Source organism: Schistocerca piceifrons, chromosome 7, assembly GCF_021461385.2.
Source record: "Schistocerca piceifrons isolate TAMUIC-IGC-003096 chromosome 7, iqSchPice1.1, whole genome shotgun sequence".
In the NCBI taxonomy this organism is placed as follows: domain Eukaryota; kingdom Metazoa; phylum Arthropoda; class Insecta; order Orthoptera; family Acrididae; genus Schistocerca; species Schistocerca piceifrons.
In genome coordinates this window covers 50455921-50482570 of record NC_060144.1, presented here as the reverse complement: position 1 = coordinate 50482570, position 26650 = coordinate 50455921, and the positions used below count along the sequence as shown (strand labels likewise).

Here is a 26650-nt window from a genome sequence, read left to right as displayed (position 1 = left end):
AAATCTCTGTTTTGTATTGCTGCTGTTACACAGACAAAATTTCAGATTTTGATAAACTTCTGCTTAACTGTAACAAAATTCATCCTTTATTATTATTTCTTGTAGATGTCAGAGCCATCCCAAAACAGTGGAGAAGCAGCAGCAGCAGCAGCCATTGAATTCACAGGTTGTGACCAGTGTTATCATACCTGTCTCCAGAAGTGAATTTATAGCCAACTGAGCATCACTTGTAATATGGAAAATTAACAGTACCGAAATTTCAACACCGTGCATTTAGCTGTAGAGATCATCAATGGAACTTCCCCATTCAGATACTATGCAGTGCAACTTCTGATAACAGCTTATTCTGTTGGCATGCGTGTTTCGTATCTTATTAGTAAATGTCTAGAATACTGATAGGACCATTTTTACAAAGTTCTTTAGCATGTCCACAACACAAACTGAAAACTGGCATTTACAATTTAGTTTATATCAATGCTGTACAAAACTTAATTCTGGCTATATTTCTGTTATCCAGTTTTTGTGTAAGTAAGCGTTCTTTCTGTCATCAAATGGTCACCACACAAGAAGTTCATCAATGTACCATGGACACAATGCAAATTCGAGTTACAAAAACCTACTGCGAACTGCCCAGTGGTAAACTTCATTACTATATTTGGTAATTCCATGGGCTATGACAATGTTAACTATTGAATTCTGTTGTATTACAATGCAAATCTGCCCTGATAACGACTTAAATGGAATAATGTTTTCAGCCATATATATATATATATACACCAAACAAAAGCGCTGGCAGGTCGATAGACACACAAACAAACACAAACATACACACAAAATTCTAGCTTTCGCAACCAATGGTTGCCTCGTCAGGAAAGAGGGAAGGAGAAGGAAAGACAAAAGGATATGGGTTTTAAGGGAGAGGGTAAGGAGTCATTCCAATCCCGGGAGCGGAAAGACTTACCTTAGGGGGAAAAAAGGACAGGTATACACTCGCACACACACACATATCCATCCACACATACACAGACACAAGCAGACATTTGTAAAGGCAAATGCCAAACTCTTTGCCTTTACAAATGTCTGCTTGTGTCTGTGTATGTGTGGATGGATATGTGTGTGTGTGCGAGTGTATACCTGTCCTTTTTTCCCCCTAAGGTAAGTCTTTCCGCTCCCGGGATTGGAATGACTCCTTACCCTCTCCCTTAAAACCCATATCCTTTTGTCTTTCCTTCTCCTTCCCTCTTTCCTGACGAGGCAACCATTGGTTGCGAAAGCTAGAATTTTGTGTGTATGTTTGTGTTTGTTTGTGTGTCTATCGACCTGCCAGCGCTTTTGTTTGGTAAGTTTCATCATCTTTCTTTTTAGATATATTTTTCCCACGTGGAATGTTTCCCTCTATTATTTTTTTATATATATATATATATATATATATATATATATATATATATATATCTAAAAACAAAGATGATGTGACTTACCAAATGAAAGTGCTGGCAGGTCGACAGACACACAAACAAACACAAACATACACACAAAATTGCCCCAAAAAATAATCTCATATGACCTCATGAAGAGAAAGTAACTATAGTATGCCAGCTTTTTCATTTTTATATCCCCTATGTCTGACAATTCGCATTGCAAACACAGATTTGTTAAGACGCTTTGGCAGTTCTGTTGTGTGCTCCTTGCAGTTGAATTTATTATCAAGCTGTAATCCCAAAAATTTAATACTGTCCACTTCTTCTATCTGCCTGTCATCATATGTTAGGCATGTAGTCGTGGAACACTCCTTACAAGTTCTGAACTGCATGTAGCGTGTTTTTTTAAAGTTTAGTGACAAAGAATTGGCTAGGAACCAGTGATTAATGTCCACAAATATTTGATTAGCCAACCTTTCTAAGACTACACTTGATTTCCTATTTATTGCAATGTTTGTATCATCAGCAAACAAAACAAACTTGGCATCTGGTAATGTTACTGACAAAAGGTCATTGCCATATACAAGAAAAAGTAAGGGCACTAAGATGGAACCTTGTGGGACCCCACTTGTAATTAGTTCCCAGTTGGATGATGCCTGATAGCTTAATACATGTCTCTTTCCTAATAATGCTCTTTGTTTCCTGCCAGAAATAAGAGTTGAACCATTTTGCAGCATTTCCTGTTACACCACAATATTCTAATTTACTTGAAAGGGTATTGTGATTTACACATTCAAATGCCTTTGATAGATCACAAATATACCAGTTGCCTACAAGTTTTTGTCTAATGAATTAAGTACATTTTCACTGGAAGTGTAGATAGCCTTCTCAATATCAGAACCCTTTGGTAATTTGAAATGCAACTTTGACAATATGTTATTTGTGATAAGATGGTTATAAAGTCGATTGTACATTACCTTTTCTAAAATTTTTGAGAATGCTGGCAAAAGTGAAATTGGATGGAAATTTGATGTTATTTCTTTATCTCCCTTCCTAAACAGTGGCTTAACTTCAGCATATTTCAACAATCCAGCAAATATTCCACTGATAAATGACTGATTACACAAATAGCTTAATATGTTACTTAGAATAACATTCTTTAATTAGCTTTGTTGATATGTCATCATACCCACCAGATGTATTCGATTTTAAAGATTTTATGATGGACATTACTTCTGCTGCGGTAGTGAGGGTCAGATTCATATTATGGAAGTTAATTGAAATGTCTGGTTTCAGGTATTCCATGGCAACATCTACAGAACCTGACAATCTCATCTTTTCATTGTTTTTAGTGTAGTTGTCTGTGGGGATTTCAACATAAATCTTATGAATGAAATGCTAAAAAATCAATTCCTAAATCTATTGTGTAGTTTCAATCTGTTTCCGCACATACATGAACCCACAAGAATAACGTATAATACAAACGGTCTTATAGATAATATATTTTCAAAGGTACGATATACAGAAGTAGAAGTAACAAATACTGATTTGGGGTTACCAGACCTTAATGCTCTTTCTCTCAAAACTCCTTCAATGCCACTGCAAGGGAAAAAAGCATACTACAGGTATGAAAGAAAATTTTCCACTGAAAACTGTGTAGAATCTACGAATATTCTAACTTGTGAGTCCTGGGCATAAGTGCTGTCCCTAACAATTACGAATGATGCATATAACACTACTATTTCAATTTTCATGGGATATTTTGAATGTGCTTTCCAAAGAAGCTGTCAAGAATCAAATCAAATCACATCACAATACAAAGCCAAGTTCTTGGATCACAGCTGGCATCAAAACTTCTAGTGGAACTCTAAAGAGACAAAATTCAAAATTGAGACAGCTACAGATCCACAGTTCATAAAATATGTTAAGAATTACACAAGGGTATATTGAAAAGTAACTGCCAAGGCAAAATTTATGACTAATGACAACTTAATAAGACAGTCTGATAACAAATCAAAGGCCATATGGTGTATTGTGAAGACTGAAACAGGAAAGAGATGCAAATAGCAGGGTATCATTCTCAAAAACACAGGGGAAAAAAATTGCCAAATTACACCAACAATTATTTCATAAATGCAACAACTTCATTAACACTTTCGCTGCGCCATCGGTGCAGGCGTGCAACTCTCTAGTGCGGCCCGGCAAGTGCGAGTGCGAGTGGGGCCGGTAATGCTCGAGTGCAGGCCTGTAACACTGAAACGGCAGATACCGTTTGGAGCCGACGCTCCTAAGCACACCTCAGTTACAGGCTGACGTCACGACCTTGTAAGATCTGTAGGATCATGTTCTATACTGACTTAATGATGACACCTTAGATGCATTACTTCAAATAAGCTTCGACTGTATTGTGGTCATGTTTTAATGTCTGTTTGCTATCTGACACCTGTAGGGGTCACCGGCGACATTAAATTGTTCGTGATTTGTTGATAATGTAACAAAAAATACAATTTGGATTCCAAAATGCATATTCTCAAGAAGGAAAGAAAGGAAAAAGGAAACTGGATTCATTTGAAGTATTTACTTCAAATGCGCATTTTTAAGATTGACTCTGATAGAGGTTGTCAATTTAGTAGCAAGTTTGCTTCTGGTGTGAGAGAATTAGCCGTCTACATTTATCATAGATGCCCAGGGGATGCCCAGGATGTGTAGAAATTAGTAAGCGAAACACTTTTCCTGCTCCTTTTCACATTGGAATGTCCATTAACAGCCATTACAAACAATATACGTTCGACAACTGACCATACAAAACAAAAGTGCACATGCTTTGATGCTAGCTCAGAGGCTGCAACTAGACTGAGTAATCAGACAGAAACCAAGGAAAACCAGAATTTCCAAAAGCTACTTGTAGCATGACAGTAGATCCAACAGATGAACATGAAGTGTTCAAAGTGATAAAAAGTTTGAAACCTAAAATTTCTGCAGGAGTAGGTGAGGTGCCTGCTTATATCATAACAATGACAGCTGCACAAATCTCAAGGCCCTTGGCATACATAGCCAACTTATCATTTAGCGAAGGAGTGTTTTTGGAAAGGATGAAAATGTCAAAAGTAAAGCCATTATTCAAAAACGGCTACAAGTGTAAGGTAGAAAACTATTGGCCAATATCCATCCTACCATTTTCCAAAATAATAGAAAAATTAATGAAGCAAAGAATCAACAAATATATAAATGACCATAAGTTACTAAATAGAACATCTACGTCATACTCTGCAAGCCACCTGACGGTGTGTGGCGAAGGGTACTTTCGGTACCACTGTATGATCCCTCCTACACTCCCTCACGAATAGTGTGTGGGAAGAATGATTGTCAGTAAGCCTCTGTATTGGCGCAAATTTTTTGAATTTTCTCCTCGTGGTCAATATGCGAGATGTATGTGGGGGGGGGGGGGGGGGGGGGGGGGGAAGTAATAGGTTGTCCGACTACTATTGATATGTGCTGTCTCAAAATTTCAATTGTAAATCTCTCGGTGATGCACAATGCCTCTCTTGTAACGTCTGCCAGTGGAGTTTGTTTAGTATCTCTGTAACACTCTCTCGCCAGCTAAATGATCCTGTGACGAAACACAATGCTCTTCTTTGGATATTCTCTATCTCCTCTATCAGTCTTACCTGATAGGGATCACAGATAGATGAACAGTACTTAAGAATCGCATGAACAAGCACCTTATAAGCCACTTCTTTTGTAGATGAGTTACATTTCCTTAAGATTCTTCCAATGATTCTGAGTCTGGTGTCTGCTTTTCCCGCTATCTGTTTTATATGGTCATTCCACTTGAGGTCACTCCGGATAGTTACACCTAGATATTTTACAGCAGACACTGTCTCCAGCTGTTTGTCATCAATAGTGTGGCTGTACAGTAGTGGATTTCTTTTCCTATGTATGCGCAATGTGTTACATTTATTTATATTCAGAGTCAACTGCCAGAGTCTACACCATTCATCAATTCTCTGCAGATCGTTCTGCGAATTCTTACTATCTTCTGGCATTGCTGCTTTGGTATAAACAACTGCATCATCTGTGAATAGCCTTAAAGAACATCCAACACTTTTACTAGATCATTTATATATATTATAAACAGCAATGGCCTATCACACTTCCCTGTGGTACTCTAGGTATCTGTCGATTTACTTCCGTTAAGAGCGACGTGTTGAGGTCTATCTGCAAGATGGTCTTGAATCCAATTGCAGATCTGCTCCAATACTCCGTAAGCTCGTATTTTTTCCATCAAATGGCAATGTGGGACCGTGTCAAATGCCTTACTGAAATCAAGGGACAAGGCATCAACCTGAGCACTGTTGTCCACTGCACTGTGGATTTCGTGGAGGAACAGAGTGAGCTGCATTTCCCAGGATCTCTGTTTGCGGAATCCATGTTGATTCTTATAGAGGATATGTTCATTTTCCAAGAACGTCATAATTCTTGAGTGTAAAACATGTTCCATAATTCTACAACAGATTGACGTCAACAATACAGGTCTATAACTGTGTGGATCTGTCTTATGACTCTTCTTAAAAATGGAAATGACTTGCACTTTTTTCCAATCGTTAGGTACCTTTCATTGCTCAAGCGATCTATGATAAATTACTGCTAGAAGGGGAGCAAGTTCTTTCAAATAATCTTTATAGAATCTTGTAGGTATCTCATCTGGTTCTGAAGCCTTTCCACTACTAAGTGATTGTAGCTGCTTTTCAGTTCTGCGGTCGGTTAGCTAAATATCTGCCATTTTGACGTTCGTATGACTTTTGAAAGCAGGGACAGTGTTACAATGTTCCTCAGTGAAACAACTATGAAAGACCGAATTCAATATTTTGGCCTTCTCTCTGTGATCTTTCATATCGGTGCTGGCGTGGTTGCTGAGAGAATGGATAGATGATTTTGACCTGCTTACTGATTTTACATGTGACCATTCTTCCATTTGTTCTCCACATCTTCGTCCTCATCACCGAATATTTGATGCTGACTGCTGAGATATTCTGAAATTTGTATCCTGTCACCCTTGCTGAGCAAATATATCTTCCTACCTTTCTTAACATTCCTTGTAGGATCCGTCATCATAGATGCTGCCACAGCCTTAAGAGCACTGATTCGATAAGTTCAGGTCTGTTTGTTGCCAGGAGGTCTAAGACGTTACTTTCACGAGTTGGTTCTCTATCTGCTCAAGGTAATTTTTGGACAACACATCCAGAACAATGCCACGAGATTCTCTGTCTCTGGCACCAGTATTGATGGCATAACACACCCAGTCTATACCTGGAAAGTTGAAGTGACACCCTATTACAACGGCATGATCAGGGAAATTACTAATGATATTCTGCAAGCTCTGTCTGAAGCACTCTACAACTGCAGATCATGCTGCATCTGATTATTGTTTTGACTGTTTTTGATACTCAATTTCACCCAGATTAATTCACTTTTGGAATCCGTGATAACCTCGCTAGATTTTATCGAATTTTTTAGTGCAATAAACACGCCGCCACCATTGGAGACTAACCTATCCTTAAGTTAAAAATTCTAGGCTGAACTTAGGATTTCATTGTCATTGATGTCTGGCTTCAACCAGCTTTCTATTCCCAATACTATCTTTGCATCATAACCTTCAGTAAGCAATACTAATTCTGGGACCTTTCTTTGGATGCTCCTGCAGTTTACTAAAATCATATTAATCTTTTTTATCTCTGATCTGTGAAGACCAAGATTCTCTGAGGTCACTGTGGCTGATTTAACAGGCAAATTGTCTTTGCTTCCAAGGGAGGGGTCCTCTAAACTAACAAATCCTCATGTGCACACCACACGTACTCTGCTACCCTAGTAACCACTTCCCGTGTGTAATGCATACCTGACCTATTAAGGGGAACTCGCTATCTGCATCCGATAGCGGAGTTCAACAAATTCGCACCCGATACCATTGCAGAGCTGTCTGAGCCTCTGGTTTAGACCTTCCACTCTATTCCAAACCAGAGGATTGCGATCAACCCTGGGTATGATGCTGTAGATAGACAGCTTAGCCTGTGCCCCGCATACATTGCTAGTTGCCTTCACCAAATCAGCCAGCTGGCAAAAAGGAGCCGAGGATGGCCTGAGAACGCAAGCAACAGGCTTCATTCGTGCCAGCATGTGCCTCTACTTGCAGTCGGTTGCACCCAGTGCGCTCGATTGCCACTGACAGGGCCTCCTCCATATCACAAATGAGACCCTCCGGGATACATACCGAATGAACACTGGAATTCTTTCCTGCCTTACCTGCTATCTCCCTGATGGACTCCATCACCCGTCTAACATTGGAGGTCCCAGTGATTAGCATACCCACTCTCTGTACTTGTCTGCAGTGGACAGGAAACTAGACTGCTGGCCCAACAGTTGAGGCATCCTGTGCTGGCTCTGAGTTATCAACAACACTGGGTAGCACCTTGTACCTGTTGCTCAGATGTAGGGAGCAAACCACATGGTCTGCTCTCTCTTTCGCCTTTCACCCACTGACACGTGAACCCACCACTGTCTGCCACCCACTCTGGAGTGAGGATGGACCAGTCAGACGTGTATCAGAAGCCGCAGCGATGTACGGGTCACCAGGGGATTCCAGTGACACCAACGGTGTCACAGGTCTCGTCACTGGCGCCATAACATCACCGTGTTAGCTAGTAGCTTGTCGACGGTAGCCAACCCCGCTTCCAGCTTTTTATGGACAGCAGCCAACTCTCCTTGTGTCCGCTCAAAACGAGCACAGTACCTACCCATATCGTACTGTGTGTAAAATATATATAAGGTCTCAAATGGTGCTACTGAATTTGAAAATATACCAAAGGAGAATAAAGTAACACTAGAAGTCAGTGTGCAGATTTCTCCCTGTACTCTGAGACTGTAAGCTATTAAACAGAAATAAATTTCTCTACATTGAAAGTCTACAGTAGGAAGCTGCCCTACACAAGGATATTCACAAGACTTATGCAACAACAAAAACTATGATTAATTTTCTAACCACTAGTCTACACAGCAAAATACACGTGTACAGTTCACTTCTTTGCAGAAGCAAGTGAACAAAAAACAAAGACTAAATTAATTTACAGTTTATTACACAAGTGCTGCTGCAGCTGCTCTGCTGCACGTCCTCTCGGCTCGGCGATTGAAATCAGCATGGCTTCCAGATAGGTAAAGATACAGAAACAGCACTAATGTGCTACACTGAGCAAATAGTAAAAAATCTAGAAAAAGACAATTGCATAGCAAGAATAAATTTAGATCTCTCTAAAGCATTAGACACTGTCAATCATGGCATTTTTTTAGAAAAACTCGAAGCATTAGGTATTCATGGGACAGGGGAAAAGTGGTTTGGGTCGTATCTACAAAACGGAACACGGATTGTAGGACTGATGTCAGATTACTCTAGCCACAAAATAAGTTTAGTATCAGATGCAAAAAAAAAGAAAAAAAAATTGGAAATAGGAGTGCCGCAAAGCAGTATTCTAGGTCCCTTATTGTTCTTTGTCTGCATAAATGACATTCACACCTCAGATGGAGCAGCAAAGGCCACTCTATTTGCAGATGACACTAGTGTGATAATAGGTGCACCAAAGCAAATGCTGCAAACAACTACTTCTCAAGTAATAAAGAATGTCCACACTTGGCTCAATGCAAAGCGGTTGACATTAAATGCAAAGAAAACAAATTACATGCATTTAGGGAAAATATGTCAAAATGTAAATCTCGATCTGTTGTTCGTTGACAAGGCCATAGGAAAACAGATTTAAAGTAGAATTTGAAGAATTTCTACTTGAACAGTGTTTTTACTTGGTAAATGACTATGAAGGCCAATACATAATTATGATGATATTTATAGTAAGGCAAAAAATGAAAACACTGTCTTTCATCCTCTAAAGTTTCTGTTGAATTTGTATATCTGATGGACAGCTATTGAGTGTGGTAAAATTTTTACTAAAATGATGTAGTGAATATAAGAGCTTCCTGTTTAGGGATGACAAAAGTAAATCCTTCAAACAGACTATGCAGTTACAATACTGTTAGTATACGTGTATAAAAAGTTGTATTACTGTGTCTTGTATGACCAAGTATTATTCTTTTTACATTTTTTGTACAATTTTGTATGTATTATTCTTTGTACTACTTGATGTAAAATTTTGTATGTTCCTTTTACATAAATTGTTTTCCATAAATTTACATGTAATTTTGGACAACATCCATGCAGTATTTATTGTCTACAGATGGATAAATAAAAATAAATCCTTGTTATGACCAATGAAATGGTCACAGAGTTGACAGTACACACAGGAATGTTTTAAAGGGGAAAAATCCCCAATTGCCACAGATAGGGCTTTCTGACAGACACTGTTAGGAAATATTCCCAGAACCTCCAAGTAGAGATCTTAATTAGCAGTCGTACCTGATAGCATGAACTCTGAATGATGCACTGTCTTGTTGTTGTTGTTTTTACAGACATCAGATAACTCACCTCCAAAAACATATCAAAAATTGCTTTGTAATTAAATAGTAAGTTTTGTTTCCATTTACCAAATAGTGACATAGATTCATTTTTATAGAATATCCATATTGTTTCATATGACTGCGATAATGTGTTATAGACAATAGCACAAACTTTTATTGTGTGTGTGTAACTACTTTGAGGCTATAATTTATGTCTCTACAACAAGCATATATTTCTCATAATTATCTACTTACAAATGATTGGAATTTGAGAAGTTTGAAAAGAACACATTGCATAATAATGTGCACTTTGATATTAGATAACATTGAATAGAAGAACTATTTCTTTAAATTTGTTAAAAATTCTTTTATGTGAAAGCAGTGCTTTTGCAATCTGCTTTTGGGAATTGTATTCATGAAGATATATGTGCTAAATAATGAAAATAATTTTAATTGTACATATTGATTGTGTTTGTGTGATTGTGGTAGGTTCTGACCATGTGTAATTGAACTGAATCCTATATTTTGTGTACTTTTAATCTTATAGAATGGGCTTACTTTTTTGCAGTTTTTCTTCATTTTCCTTAAGTTATTTGTGTAGTAATTTAAATTGTGTCATATGTTTCTTTTTGTGAGGGTTGGATGCATTGTTCATATTTGGGCAATAAACAAAAGTCACTGAAGGACATTACTGGTCTTTCTGTCAACAGATACTACGCATTGTTGTCGAGTCAAAGTCACCAAACTGGCAGAAGTGTGATTTACGGATGACTAGGTTAAAGGAACCTGACCGAGAGCAAATCCTCATTTTCAAGGAACTTGAGTGGCAGACAGTGAGAATTGAGGCAAATTCCACAATGGATAGCACTATGACTCCACTAAGGCTGCTGACAAACCATGCATCATGCCGTATAATAATAAAGAAACGATTATCAGATAGTCTTGTATTGGGTTCGTGCCTTGCACTTATATTGGATGATTTATTATGGGTTTTGACTGATTCACAGCTGAAAGCTGCCCTATGTTTTGTGGGTTCCCTTGTGGGTTTGATCCAAAAAGCCACTGAACTGACACGCATACGCAAAGCAGCACGGAAAATTGAGGTAAGTGAACATGTGAAACTGATATACAGAGTTTAATACAGTTCACAAATTTTGTAGGAAAATAAAGCTTTTCTTCATTGCTCCTCACACCAATTTTAAATAACTGTATTCAGCTTTTGTAGAGTGCCTTATGAAAGGATGTGCTTACAGGTCCCTGAGAGTCTCAGAGCAGTCAGTCTTTCCTTGCTGTTTTTAAGGAAAGTTGATATTACTTGGTATTGGAGCAAAACAAATATCCCATTGACATAGAACTAAACATGACTGGTAAAATCCATACAGTGATTATTCTTGAAACAACATGTGTTTTTGTTTTATTGGAGCGTGACAGATGTCGTAGGCTACACAGTCTTGGTGCTGTATGTGCCATCCTATGTCTATTCTAATAGGAAAGAAATAGTACAGATTTTCAGGAAACTGAAAGAAACAATCAAATAATCCTGTAAATGATGTTTATTCAAAGTCTAACAGTGGAAAGTCCAGGTTGAAGTACAACAATATTATGAAAAGGACTGATTTTCCTTTTTCAGAAAAGAAAGTACACACACATTCATAACAGCAAGAACACCTCAACACACATGGCCACATCATCTGGCCACTTTCTTTCCTTGAACACTGCGTCATTCAAAATAGTAAATGGGAAAAGTGAAACCCTTTAATAAGATATTGTTGACATGTACATGGCAGTAATCTACCAGTAGCGTTCTTACTCTGCTTAATGTATCACTGCAAATTTTGTCTGCCCTTTTTCTATCTTAACAGAAGTTGTCCATACTATGCTATGGAGCTTATATTTTGTGTCCCAGTGATTGAACTGTTGCAAGACTCATTTGTCATTACAATCATGATTGCCAAACGCTCTCCAATAAATGCTGTCAACTGATATCTCATTATATCTCTGCAGATATTACAGTGAGAAATGTTCCGTTGCTTGCACTTTAATGAACAGTTTCACATCTAATTCCAGCTGTCGGACAGAATTGTTTCAGGAAGAAAGCTGCCAGGATTAACACCTATCACAGGAAAGTTAGCTTTGCATTTGTCTAGATGTCCAAACAACATTCATGGTTGGTAAATGTTACAAGTATGATCTGCCAAGCTGCTTAACTATCCATTCTTCTGGCTATCTACTAACACAACTGTTTCTGGTGGAGTGATAAAAGCAGCTTTACAACCAGGGGCAAATATGCATCACTGTTAATTGTGAAGGGTGGAAAAATTGCATACAACCTCACTTGTTTTGCGTAGGGAGATGAAAATATTGACATGTATCAAATACAGAAAGAAGGGTTTGTGACAACAGTTTGTAGACTTCATAAATTGTTCCACCAGACTATGAGTTGTGTGCAGTGGATTATTAAGGAGAGGTGGAAGTTGTATCTCTTCCTTTGAGAGCACAGCCTGTGGGACAAAGCTCAGGTAATCTTAGAATATTTCACTGGTACCAGCTGTACCATCGATCATTGTCCCATATACTATCACGATATAGTTGCTGCTTAGGTAAATGTAATTCTGAAAGGAGTGGTGGGGAGGGGGGGATTATGAACTAGTGCATGTGATAACTAAGGATGCACTGAACCTCCTCCTCAGTTATTTTACAACACAGCCCCCCTTTCACTGGTAGTATGATGTGACTTTGGTGTACAAGCAGATGGTCATGCATGAAATGGAGGATTAATTAATGAAAACAAAGATGAAGTCGATGAAATCTACATCCAGCCACATTGTATATCCTTCTGATACTTTCAAACTTGGTGGCCATAAGGTGAATTTATGTAATGAGTTTCCCTTTGATTCATAGGTTCCTAATCCCAGTGGGAGATACCAGAAATATGTGCACTCATGACAGTAGCTGTGTTGTATATTACAAGAAACATCTGACAAGTTCCCCAGTAGTAGTCTTCTACTTCAACTGATAATGATATGACTTACCGAACAAAAGCGCTGGCAGGTCGATAGACACACAAACAAACACAAACATACACACAAAATTCAAGCTTTCGCAACAAACTGTTGCCTCATCAGGAAAGAGGGAAGGAGAGGGGAAGACGAAAGGAAGTGGGTTTTAAGGGAGAGGGTAAGGAGTCATTCCAATCCCGGGAGCGGAAAGACTTACCTTAGGGGGAAAAAAGGACAGGTATACACTCGCACACACGCACATATCCATCCACACATACAGACACAAGCAGACATATTTAAAGACCACGTGGAATGTTTCCTTCCATTATATTCAACTGATAATGAAATAGATGTTTGAAAAGTTTTCAAATTTATTATGTTGTTTGCCTTTGTTCTGAAGCTGTACTTTAGCATGTTTTCAGGATGGTGAGCTCTTCTGTTGTTGTGAATTACCAGTTAGACATATTTTTGTGAACTACTGTTTAACCTTACTCTGTCCCTTCAGTTTTATTTTCAATCATGTTTCATGGAAATGCACCACCAAAAGTTGTTAAATGTTGTCTACTTTCTTATGAACATTCAGTGAATATGAAGCAATGGAAAATGCAGGATGGAATAATGAAAATATTATGAAAATGATAGATTGCTACCCACCATATAACGGAGGTGCTGAGTTGCAGATAGGCACAGTGCACAACAAAAAGATTGTCAAACAAGTAAGCTTAAAGCCAAAAGGGCCTCCATTAGACAAAACACACACACACACACACACACACACACACACACACACACACACACACACACACACACACATTTGGCTGCCGAGGCCAGACTGTGAGCACCAGCACTTGATGGGAGAGTCAATCTATGTGGTGGAGCTAAGGAGCTGTCTGGGTTGCGGAGAGATGGAGGAATGGGGCGGGGGGCATGGGCACCGTAAAGTGCTGCTTGTGGGAGCATAAAGGAACGAGGTGGGGAGAGAAGGGATAGGGTGGCTAGGTGCAGTCAGGAGGTTAGGTTAGACTGAGGGTGAGGTGGTGGGTGGCTGGAGAGGTAAGGCCTGGGAAATCTGTTTTTGTACAAGGTTGGGAGGCCTTACTGAGACACTTGGTATTTTTCGAGAGGGTCTGCTCGTCACTACAGATTCGATGACTAGGGGTGCCGTGCAGGTGCCAATGGTGTATTCTGGATTTGTTCATAGGTAATACCTTCAAAGGAGATGTAATTGTGGGTGAAGATATAGCTGGTCATGGCGATTAGGAATGCGGTTGTAGGCGTGGAATCCATTAGGCGTTGGGAAAGTGTGTTCGAAAGTGGCTAGGCCATAAGCATAAGCATGAGCGATGTAGATGTAAAGAGAGGTGGTATCAACAGTGATGAGCAGGACACTATATATGGCCTATGCCAACATATTTTATGGGCCACTCTAGAGAAGTCCTTTCTAACCACCCAGAATCCCAAACTCCTCAACTGGTTCAGATTCATTGATGATATCTTTGTGATCTTGTTTGAGGGTGAGGACACCCTATCCACATTCCTTTAGAAGTTCAGCACCTTTCCCCCATTTGCCTCACCTGGTCCTACTCAACTCAGCAAGCCACCTTCCTCGATGTTGACCTCCAACTCAAAGATGGCTATGTCATTATCTCCATCCATATCAAACCTATGAACCAGCAGTAATACCTCCACTTTGACAGCTGCCATCCATTCTTTCCCAAGAAGTCCCTTCCATACAGCCTAGCCACCCACAGTTGTCACACATGTAGTGATGAGCAGCCCCTCTTGAAATATACTAAGGGCCTTAGACCATAATTAGCCTCCCAACCTTGTATAGATGCCCCTTGTCTTATCTCTCCAGTCACCCACCACCTCCCAAATTCCCACTCTTTGGCCACAGAGGAGCATTGCCCTCATGACTCAGCACCACCCAGGCCTGAATCACATTCTCCACCTGGGTTGCGACTACCTCTCGTCATGCCCTGAAGTGATTAATGTTCTGCCCACTATCCTTCCCACCCATCCCACTCTGTGATATTCCACCATCCACTGAACCTACACGGTATTATTGAGCATTTGCACACAATCCAGCTCCCAACCTCTTGCCTCATGGCTCATATTCCTGTAATAGACATAGATGCAAGACCTGTCCCATACATCCTCCCATCATCCCTTACTCTAGTCCAGTCACAAGCATCACCTATCCCATCAAAGGCAGGGCTACCTGTGAAACCAGTCGTGTGATGTACAAGCTAAGCTGTAGTGACTGTGCTCATTTTACATGGGCATGAGAACCAACAACCTCTGTCCGCATCAGTGGTCACCAACAAACTGTGGCCAGGAAACAGTTGCACCACCAAGTTGCTGAGCACACTGCCCGACATTTCAGTGACTGCTTCACAGCCTGTGCCATGTGGATCCTTCCTACCAACACCAACTTTTCTGCATTGTGCAGGTGGGAACACTCTGTGCATTTCATAACCCTCCTGTCCTCAACCTTCATTAGTCATCGTCATTTACCTACCTTTCACCTTCCCTGTTCACATTCCAGCACTACACAACCCTCTTTTCCACCAGTGCGCCCTCCTGTCCTCAACCTTCATTAGTCATTGTCGTTTACCCACCTTTCACCTTCCCTGTTCACATTCCAGCACTACACAACCCTCTTTTCCACCAGCGCCTGCACAGTATTTTGATGACAATCCTTTTTGCTGCCACACCCCCCCCCCCCCCCCCCTTTTCCTTCTCACCCCGCCCTCTGACTAAATGTCCCAACTGCACATTGGCTGCAGTGGGGGGAGAGTCAGTGTGGGGTGCACAGCCCACACTATTGTCAAGCAGTTTCGGCAACACACTTGCATTCATGTTCAGTCTGTGCTCCAGGGGGCACTGATAATGCCATTTATCAGCCAACGCCCTAACGGCACTCAACTGTTACGTATTGCGTGTCCATGAAAGTAAAATTTGAGACATACGACACTTCTGTTGTGGCAATAAAAAGAGAAGGAGTAAAATTGTGAACATTTATTTACATATGTAATGCTGAATTGTAATAAATCACTCAAAGTCACTGTGTCATGTTCGTCATCTGTACATGATGCATTATTGTTGCTACTGTACTATTCAGTGGTATTAATAATAATTTTGTTTATTGCATATCTGATGACACCATCATGCCTTCAGTAATCTTCTTCCAATTGTTGGACCTTCCTGCAACACCCTTCACAGTCATCAGCAGTTATTGAAATAAGGGATTCACTTGCAAACAGTCTGTTCTTGGGCATAGTCCCTGAAAAGTTGTGCTCCTAACAACCATTTTACTTTTTCCCACACGAAGCGGACAACTGTATGGCCTATCTCTTTTGCCATTTTGTTGAACACATAACTTTTTTTTGCAGTCATTCCCAAAGAGGAGATTACTTACCCCATAACGACGACATCATCATCCTTCTGCAAAAATTTACTGATTGTCATATTACTGTCCATAAAAGTTTCACCCAGATAGAGTATTTCTGTGTATTTCCACGATGTATTTCATTCCTGCGATGAATTGCAACTCCCAGGCAATAATTTCTCTATGCTCTAGCAATAAAGACCCGTTATTTTGTTCTTTTTCCACATGACTCCTATGGACAACAAAATATTCAACAGAAAATACCCCAAGTCCAGCCAATCGTTTCCTTGAGTGTTGATCAAACTTTCCGCAGAATGGGAGCAATCTTCTGAACCAAGAAGTAGTCTTCAATTGTTTGTTTCAGGACACCTCTGTTGAAGTTATCCAGCTGGACTCTCCCAGTAGATCCTGACCTAAGTAGATCCTGACCTAAGAATTAAAAAAAAGTCAGAACGTAGAATTCCATTTTACGTAGTATGTGTAGTTTTCCAAATAACAAGAAGAGGCACCAGGGGAAGGATCGACTTTTTGAAATCGCTTATATAGAAATGAAAGCTATGGTCCTAGGTGTCACATGATGCACCATTAACTGAATAAAATTAATGTTGGCAGTCATTTACCATATATTGCAATGTATTATTATTATTATTATTTTATTTTTATTTTTTTTTCCTCCCAAATGTGGCAGGTCTCGTGTCCACTACCTTTAGCACACCCGTCAAGTACCTTAACCACTATGCCACATGGGAGTTTCTGAATAATCAACTATGTTATTTCCTCTTCAACCACCTACCGGATGACAAGAAATTCTTTTACACACACAAGCAAAACAACCACTTTAAATCAATTTAGATGAAGGGGCAGTTAGTTTCAAAGCACTATCAAACAGAAAAATTTGAGCTGCAGTTTAGATCTTTTTGCTGGGAGTTCCTGGTTATTACCCAGGAATACCTTTACAAAATCTGTGAATTCTTTTCACAGAGCTGAAGCTTGCCCCTGTACATCTCGCTGTTTGTCTTCTTGGTTGAGAAAGAGAAAGGAACAACTCCTTAATTTTTCTCTCCTTCTCTGAATATGCAGTGACATTATTATTTCCCTTGCTTCTCTCCATAATATATTATCCCTTGCCTTCTTGGACGGGTTCAAGGAGTTTCTGGTGTTGTCTGTGACAGGCCAGGAACTGCATCATCACTCATCAAGAGATGTATTATTTTGCAATGGAACACAATACAGCACAACAGTTGCTTCACAATAGCTACATACGCAAGGTTCTGTATTAGATCTCTGAGTTTGGCACTGGCTGGTCGCAAAACATCAGCAGACCGAAGTCTACGACTTCCACCAATTCAGAACTTGGGAAGCCTCCTCCTTCTTTTTGTGAACAAACTGAGCACTTGCAATTCATTTGAGAAGTTTGAAAAAAACACACTGCATAATAATGTGCACTTTTATTTTAGGTAAAGTAATAGAGTTATGAAAGAACACTGAATAGAACAGCTACTTCTTTAAAATTGCATAAAAATTCTTTTATGCAAAAGACCTGCTTTTACAGTCTATTTTTGAGGTCAGCACACAGTATTCATCAACATTGTTATTGCCCTTGCTCCACTCCATAATATGCTACCCCTTGTCCTTCCTTGAGGAGTGGGAGTGAGTCTTTGGAGTTGCCATGATAGGCTGGGAATCGCTTCATCACTCATCAAGAGATGTATTACATTACTAGGGAACACAATACAGCACAACAGTCACTTCATAATGGCTCTTTTTCTCACCTTTGATAGAGTGGTGCTTTTGTCCAAGATCAAAGCAGGCTATGAATTTATAACAGTCCGACTGTACATACCGAACCTGATGCGCTGCTACCAGTGTCATCATTTCAACCACACTAGAACGTCTTGTCGACACCCAGCCAAATGTGTAATCTGTAGTAGGGATGCACATGAGGGTGATTGTCCGCCTCCTTTTCCCTGCTGTATCAACTGCAATGGCGAGACTGTCCTGTGTATCTTGATGAGCGGGCTGTCCAGGAGATCCGGGTAAAGGAAAAAGTGCCTTACCCAGTCGCTCGCAAGTTGTTGGCTATTCACAAACCCTGCGTCCTCCTGTCTGGCATTTACAGTTCTGTTCTTGTTACCCCTCACTCCATGAAGGACATGGCCACACAGACATGCAACCTCAAATTCAGCTCTGAGGTTGTTAAATTGCCCAGTGTCAAGGTAGCATCACCATCCCCCCTGTCCAGCTGTGCAACAAGCCATGAAACTCTTGCCTCAAGGGGTGAAGCCCCCAGTTACACAATTGGTAGGCCGGAAAGGACAGGAGTAGTACTCCCATGAAGACTTCCTACCTCTCTCCAGCCAAACAACACCTGAGTCCTCCTCTGCTAACCGGAAAGGGGCAAAGAAGTCCAACAAAGGTAAACAGTCTTCTCCTTCGCTGACTTGAAGATTCTCTTTGACAGTGTTGCCAAGTGATACCTTAGCCAGGCCAGCCTCTGTGTCGCCGCTGTGCACAACCAACAATTTTTCTGCCTTCGACTCTACAGACCAACAGCACAAGCAAGCCAGTGCTTCTGTGGACCTCATGGAGCAGGATCCTCCTGCTTCTGTGCCTTGTTGCAGCGAGTCTTCGCAGGCTGTCACTAGCCCCCTTCATTTCTTCCTCATCATGACTCTCCTCCAGTGGAATGTTCGTGGCCTGTGGTACCACAAATAGGATTTACAGCTGCTTTTAGCATCGCAGCATCCCCACTCTGCCATCAGGAAACAAAATTGGGTCGTCATGACTGCTTTGAGCTTTCATATTTCTTCCCAGTTCATTTTGACCTTCCCCCTGAGGTCAGCATCCCATCTCATGGGGGCGTCATGCTGCTCATACAGGATGATGTTCATAGTCAACCCCTCTCCCTGACTACCCATCTTCAAGCTGTTGCACTTCGCCTTTTCCTTCCTCACCTGACCTTTTCCCTCTGTACCAGTTATGTCTCTCCGTCGTCCGATGTCACCAGGGCAGACTTCCTTCAGCTTATTGGGCAGCTACTCCCCCATTTCTACTACTCGGTGACTCTTAACGCGCATTATCCCCTTTGGAGTTCTCCCAAAACCTGCCAGAGAGGTGCCCTCTTGGCTGACCTTAATCAACTTAACCTCTTCTGCCTTAACACAGGAGCACCCACATTCCATTTCGACTCCTCGCACACCTATTCCCATTTGGACCTATTCTTCCGAGTGATCCGTTCTTTCTGACACCTACTTGAGCAATCATTTCCCATGTGCTATCCATTTGCTGACTCCTATGCCATCAGCATGCATACCCAAATAGCAGCTTACTAATGCTGACTGGCAGCTTTACTCCTCCCTGGTGACCTTCAAAGATCAAGATTTCCCCAGTTGTGATGACCAGGTGGAATATCTCACGAACTTTATTCTTACTGCTGTAGAATGTTTCATTCCTTACACTTCCTCTTTCTCATGCCGTTTCCCAGTTCCTTGGTGGACTGAGGCATGCTGCAACACAATTCGTGTGCGGAGACGTGCTCTCCGCGTTTTTAACCGTTATATTAGAAAGGCAAACTGGATTAATTATACGAGGGCATTTCGAAAAATAAAGATACAATGGCGTACAGTCCTTAAATAGAACATTTATTTAGAAAACTTCAGTTACATCTTATTAACTGGATTATTTGTTATTTTTCAACATAATCGCCCCCGTTATCCAAACATTTGTTAAGTCGGTGCACGAGCTTTTCTATTCCACAGTCATAGAAGGTTGCTGCCTGTTGTCGGAACCATATTTCAACTTCATCTTTGATCTCTTCATTGTCATAAAATGATTTTCCGCCAGGATGTGACTTCAGGCAATGAAAGACATGGAAGTTGGTGGGCGCAAGGTCCGGGCTGTATGGCAGATGGTCCAATACGTCCCATTTGAATTGTTTGAGTAGTGCTTTGGTTACAAGTGCTGTGTGAGGCCGAGCATTGTCATGAAGCAAGCGGACTCCACTTGTCAGCATTCCCCCGCGTTTGTTTTGAATTGCCCTTCGAAGACGTTTCAAAGTCTGGCAATATGCAGCAGCATTAATTGTCATTCCAGGAGGCATAAATTCCAACAGAAGAATGCCTTGTATGTCCCAAAAAACAGAAGCCATGAGTTTCTTCACTGAAAACGACGTTTTCCATTTCTTGGCTTTTGGTGAATTTGAATGGCGCCATTGCATCGATTGTTGTTTGGATTCAGGTGTATGATGATAAACCCACGTCCGGTATGATCTGATGCATTTCTTTCAATGTGAGACGTCTATTCGAACAAATTGCTTCCTCCGTTCTCCGAAGAAGGGCATCAGAGATCACAGATGGCCGACCTGTTCTTTGTTCGTCATGAACATCGGTCCTACCTTCAGAGAAACGACGACACCATTTCGTTACATTTTGTCTATTCATAATGTTCCCATAAACACAAACAATTTCTTTGTGAATATCCGCTGGTCGCTGACCTTTTGCATGAAGAAAACGTATGACAAAGCGCACTGCGCATTTGGCAGGATTCTGAATCGGTGCAGCCATTTTAAACATGACCTACTCCAACCAGAAGCAATGTTCAACTGCCGAACGACCGCGAGGAGAAAGCTAACGGTTCAAGGTTAACACCAGTGTTACCAATTTGCTCGCCAAACTCTTCTGTTCTTCTGGCGTACGATGTATCTTTACTTTCCGAAATACCCTCGTAAATAGGTGTGTACAAAGTGTCATCGCTTTCTTCAGGATAACGAAAAAAGGTAGCTGGATTTTATTCACTGGTTATTTTAACAGTTCCACCCCTTCCTCTGTCATGTGAGCCAACCTCTGACAGCTCTCTGGAACCAAGATTCATTCACCAATTTCCAGCCGCACAGTAGCAGATGATGTCATTGTGGACCATATTGCTATCTCCAACACCTTGGGCCACCATTTTGCGGAGATTTCGAGCTCTTCCCACTATCATCCTGCCTTCCTCCATCAGAAACGAGCGGAGGAGGCTCGGGCAATATCCTTCTCTTCTCAGAATTGTGAGTGCTACAATGCCGCCTTTACTATGAGGAAGCTCGATCATGTTCTCAATTCACCCCGATCCTCCACCCCAGGGCCAGGTACTGTCCACATTCAGATGTCCCAGCACCTTTCTGTTGCGGGAGAGCACTTTCTGCTTAATATGTACAACCGCATCTGGGCAGAGGGCTCATTTCCCAGACATTGACATGAATTCACTGTCATACCCATACCTAAGCCCGGTAAGGACAAAAGCCTTCCTTCTAGCTACCACCCCATCTCTCTCACCAGCTGTGTTTTCAGGGCGATGGAACATATGATTCATGCTGGGCTGGTATGTTGGCTCGAGTCTCACTGTTTACTAACCACTGTACAGTGCGGATTTCGAGCATGGCGTTCTGCAGTTGACCATCTTGTTACTTTGTCCATCTATGTCATGAATGGTTGTGGAAATCTCAGACTGTGGCCATGTTTTTCGATTTGGAGAAGGCCTATGACACCTGCTGGAGAACTGGTATCCTCTGTACTCTTTACATGTGGGGTTTCTGTGGCCGCCTGCCCTGTTTCTTTCAGTAATTTTTAAAAGACTGAGTTTTCAAGGTGCATGTGGGCTCTGCCTTGTTGGACACCCTTATCCAGGAAACCAGTGTGCCTCAGGGTTCCGTCCTGAGTGTCATACTCTTTGCTATCACCATTAACCCCATAAAGGCCTATCTCCCGCTGGGCAACTTCAGCTCCCTTTTTGTTGATGATTTTGCCATCTATTGCAGTTCTCCACAGACCTGTCTCACTGAGCTGCATCTTCGGCGAGGTCTTGATCGTCTTTACTCCTGGAGCATCGACAGTGGCTTTCCACTGACAAAACCATCTGTATGAATTTCTTGTGCTGCAATTGGCTTCTCACCATCTTTACATCTTGAGTCTGTTTTTCTTCTGTTCGTTGAAACTGCTGTATTCCTGGGGCTCATGCTCAATAGGAAACACTCTTGATCCTCCCATGTGTCTTATCTGGCAGCCCACTGTATGCGGTCCCTCAGTGTCCTACATGTCCTTAATGATACTTCCTGGGGTGCAGATCGAACCACCCTCCTCCGTTTCTACCAGTCCCTTCAAAACTAGACAGTGGATGCTTTGTTTATGCATCTGCACATCCATCCCTCTCACGCCGTTTCAACACTATCCATCATCGTGTCATCTGTTTGGCAATTGGCGTCCTTTACACTAGCCCTAAGTCTGTAATGCTCAAGTTGCTGATCTACCACTGTCCTACCACCATTATTTTCTCCTCAGCCGGTATGCGTGCCATTTGTCTGCCAAGCATGGCCACCCATCCTATGCCTCCTTCTTTGATGATTCCTTTGATCGCCAGTATCGGGCGTGTCACTCTTCTCTGGTACCTCCTGGAGTCTGCTTTTGGCACTTGTTCCAGTGGCTTAACTTCACACTACCTGCAACTTTCCTGGTGGGTGCGAACCCTTCACCAACTTGGCTTCATGAAGTGGCCCATGTTAATTTTGCCCTTCCTTCATTCACTTCCTAAGGACACTACTCCAGCCTCGCTCTATCACCTTCAGTTTCACAACCTTTGCATGGAACTTCACGATAGTACATTTGTCAACACTGATGTATCTTGGACTGACTGTGGTGTCAGGTGTGACTTCGTCATTGGCGCCCATGTCTTTCAGTATCGGCTCCCAGCACGCTGCTGAATATTTACAGTTGAGTTCTTTGCCCTGTATCAGACCACAGAGTACATCCAGCGACACAGACTTTCCAATTGTGTCCTCTACTCAGACTCTCTCAGCACCCTTCAAAGGCTGTACACTGCTCATCCATTAGTGCAACGGGTTCAGGAAAATTGTCACTTGCTCACTCTTGGTGGAGTCACTGTGATGATTGTGTGGGTTCCTGGTCATGTCGGTCTGCCAGGAAATGAGGTTACTGACGCTGCTGCCAAGGCTGCAGACCTCGTACCTTAGCCCACTAGTTCCTATATTCCCTCCAGTGATCTCTGTGTGGCTGTGTGTCCCTTTGGCATTGCCATTGGTCCTCCATTCATGGGAATAAGCTCCAAATTATTAAACCTCTCCCAACAGCTTGGAAGACCTCCTCTCGGCCCTCCCACTGGGAGGAGGTCATTTTAACTAGGTTGCGTATTGGGCACTGCCTTTTTAGCCATTGTCATTTGATCAGTGGCGCTCCCCCACCACTTTGTACACATTGCGCCCAAGTTTTACCTGTTCGCCACTTCCTGATGAAATGCCCATTTTTTAACGGTTTATGTTCCCTCTTGGCTTTGACGTTTGAGTTATTAGCCGGTTTAGCAAATGACATGTGAGCTGTTGACCGTGTTTTACTTTTTATCCATCTAAGCAATATGGCAAAGGCCATTTAATTTTTACTTGTGGACCTCCATTTCTGTACGGTGTCTTTTGTAGCTGTTTCTCCACATCCCTGTTTTTTAGCTGTCTTCTCTTATGTCAGTTGGGATTGACGTATAGTCATTTCTTAACTCCTCTCTGTCTTCGTGCTCTATAGCTTTGACTTAGGAGCGTATGACTCCTGTTGTTTTTGCACCCTAAAACAAAACAAAAACAGCTGCCCCATCCTCATAAAGCATGTTATCGATTCTGTGTCGTGCTTATTTTGAGCTACTGATTCACATTATATTACCTCGGCAATTCCTATCATCATTGTGACATGATCCTTGGATGAATAAAGATAAATTAAGTGCCCAAAACAGGGAATAACCAACTAAAAAGTACAGTATACAAGTACACTATTTAATTCATCATCATTTATCAGTTTGTATGTTTATTGGACTGGTAAAATATGTATGGATTGCTTGGCATTGAAATCTGTGCCTGATTATTACCTGCGCCCCCTGCCCCCCACCCAAGAAAAGGAAAAGGAAAAGGAAAAGGAAAAGAAAGGAAAAACATGTTTTTTGCAGTGCTAATTGTGTTTCTTTCCTCGCAGAATTGGGTGCACAACAGTGCTGATGTACAAGAGACTCACATTACATTTTTTGCATGCTGGAGAAAACATAACTCTTTTTACCAGCTTTTATAACACTTCTCATGGTAACATTTTTTGCATGAAGGAGAAAACATCTCTTTTTACCAGCTTTTATAACACTTCTCATGGTATTACCTTCAACACAGTACTTAATGGTCATGCAGACAGATTTGACAACACCAAATGATTACAATACTGTTATAGTATTTTTATATTGCACAGCTTCTTAGTGATAGTGATCCTGTATATGATTCAAAAGTTTTCATTATTTTTCAATAAGATACTGCGACTGATAAGTCATGTTAGCTCTTCGTGGACTAATGTTGCTTGTTCATCCACTGCAAGTGCTGTTATGTCACGTTCAAGTCAGAGCTGTTCTCTCATTCAAATGTGAAAGTTTTCCATTATCAGGGTGAAGAAAGTTTCGTAACTAACAGCTGGAAATCAAACCTTTTGTATATAAGTTCAATAACTGGTTTGACATTTTCAATTCTTCTAAACCTTACACACCAGAAAAGTGTATTCATTCATTTCAGAATGAACTTAAATGAACGAGAGAAGACATAACGTAACCAGGATGCCCACAATAACTTCTGATTCGTTGGAAGAATGGACTGACCCTATTACATCCTGGTGTGTCACAAGTTATGTACAGATAGCGTTGGTGTATTATGGGCAAGTGGGAGATAAGTGGTGAAAGATACCTTTGCTTTGCAAGGTGTGTTGCTCTCTAGCTCTGAAGTAAATACTCCAGCATATGTAAAGAAGCAGCTGAAACTTCTTATAGTAATATAGGAGTATTTTGTAAATTTGCTACAAAATGAAATCCAGTTATTAAGAACAGTTAAGAAAATGATATTTGATAAAATCAAGGACTTGTTAGTGCTAGAGAAAGTTACTGATAGATTCATTTGTGCTAGGACTTGTCAGAATGTGACTCCTCAACTAGGAAATAATTGTATAGCAAGATGACAGAAGCAAGACCAGATCAAGAAGTTGAGAAAATATTATATGTAAAAAGTTTTGGGCATGTAAGTTTTGTATTAGATTTGAAAATTATCAGTAATTTTATTGTTAAAGAAAGAAGTTCTTTCAATACAATAAGTTAGGAAAGTGTCCTGACAATATTGAGGTTTACAAATAATATAGAAATGTCCAGTGCCATTTCTTGCAAACAACTGTGGCTATTTTATGTCCCAAGAACATCTGTAGTAAACATCCTGTATTTGAATAATGTTTAAGTTTTGGAGCTTTATTATTATAACACTTTTACTTGAAATTATATCCTAATCTTTTTTGTAGGAAGGAGATGGGGGAAAAGAGAGAGAGAGAGAGAGAGAGAGAGAGAGAGAGGAAACAAGACACTAAAAGCTAATCTGGATCGCTTGCACTTAGCTGCAAATTTACTCTTCATTTGAATTGATCTTGTAAGATGAGGAACAAAGTTGCACACTTTACCCTATCCATACTAGGAGGTAACACTATAAAGAGTAGGTAGTAAGAGTGGTGCTTTAGATTGGCAAAATCTGATAACCTTGTGGGCAGAGCAGGAACAGTTATGGTATTTGAATTAACATTGAAATAAAAAAGCTTTTTTTTTTTTTTTTTTTTTTTTTTTTTAATGTAAACTTAGAATTTCAGTATCTCGTACAAAAAAACATGCAAGAGTCGCAATAGCAGTGTGGCCAGTATAGTAAATGGCAAGTATAGGAAAGTGATGAACAGATAACTTCTAAATTTGGATATCAGTGATTGAGAGTCCAGCATAAAATGGGAAATGAAGAACATGAAAGGGGTTTGGCCCTCAGGCTGCCACCTCAGGATGTAGAGGTGGCAGAGAATCTGGTGCATTGCCTGAGACATATCAGTTGTTGCTTGTTTCACCCACGGACTCAGCTGCCAAGGCATTTCCTAGTGTAGCCGATATGGTGGGTCCACCTTTACAGTAGGCTATGTGACAGGTGGTAATCTGTTTGTGTTGCTCGAGGCAAAAGACCAGTGTGGAGGCTGGCGTCTGGCCTCATCGTGTGAGTGAACTGGTGGCTGTTCTTTCAGCAAGGTCCAAGCTGACACATATGGGTAGTGGTTCGCTGGCTATCAGGAGCTCCAACATTAGGCACGTTATGGAGCTTCTTAGGAAGATAGTGTTCAGGGCTGGAAAGAAAGCCACTGTGCACTCAGTAGGTCTGCCCTGGGGCCTCATCCAAGGTGTGGAGGTGGCTTTGCGTATTGCTATTGAGTTTGCAGGATGCAATGGTCTCCAAGGCTCACATTGGCAATGATTACACCTGTCGCATGGGTTCT

General features: G+C 41.0%; 1 protein-coding gene across 4 annotated transcripts in view; it reads left to right on the top strand.

Annotated features, from left to right (window-relative positions):
- LOC124804604 (UHRF1-binding protein 1-like) overlaps positions 1-26650 on the top strand; it is a 433274-nt gene that overhangs the window by 69431 nt on the left and 337193 nt on the right. For all 4 annotated transcript variants that reach the window (XM_047264799.1, XM_047264798.1, XM_047264802.1 and 1 more), the window contains exon 4: positions 10625-11017. In XM_047264799.1, coding sequence (XP_047120755.1) covers positions 10625-11017 — 393 coding nt within the window. The remainder of the gene's footprint in view (positions 1-10624; positions 11018-26650) is intronic.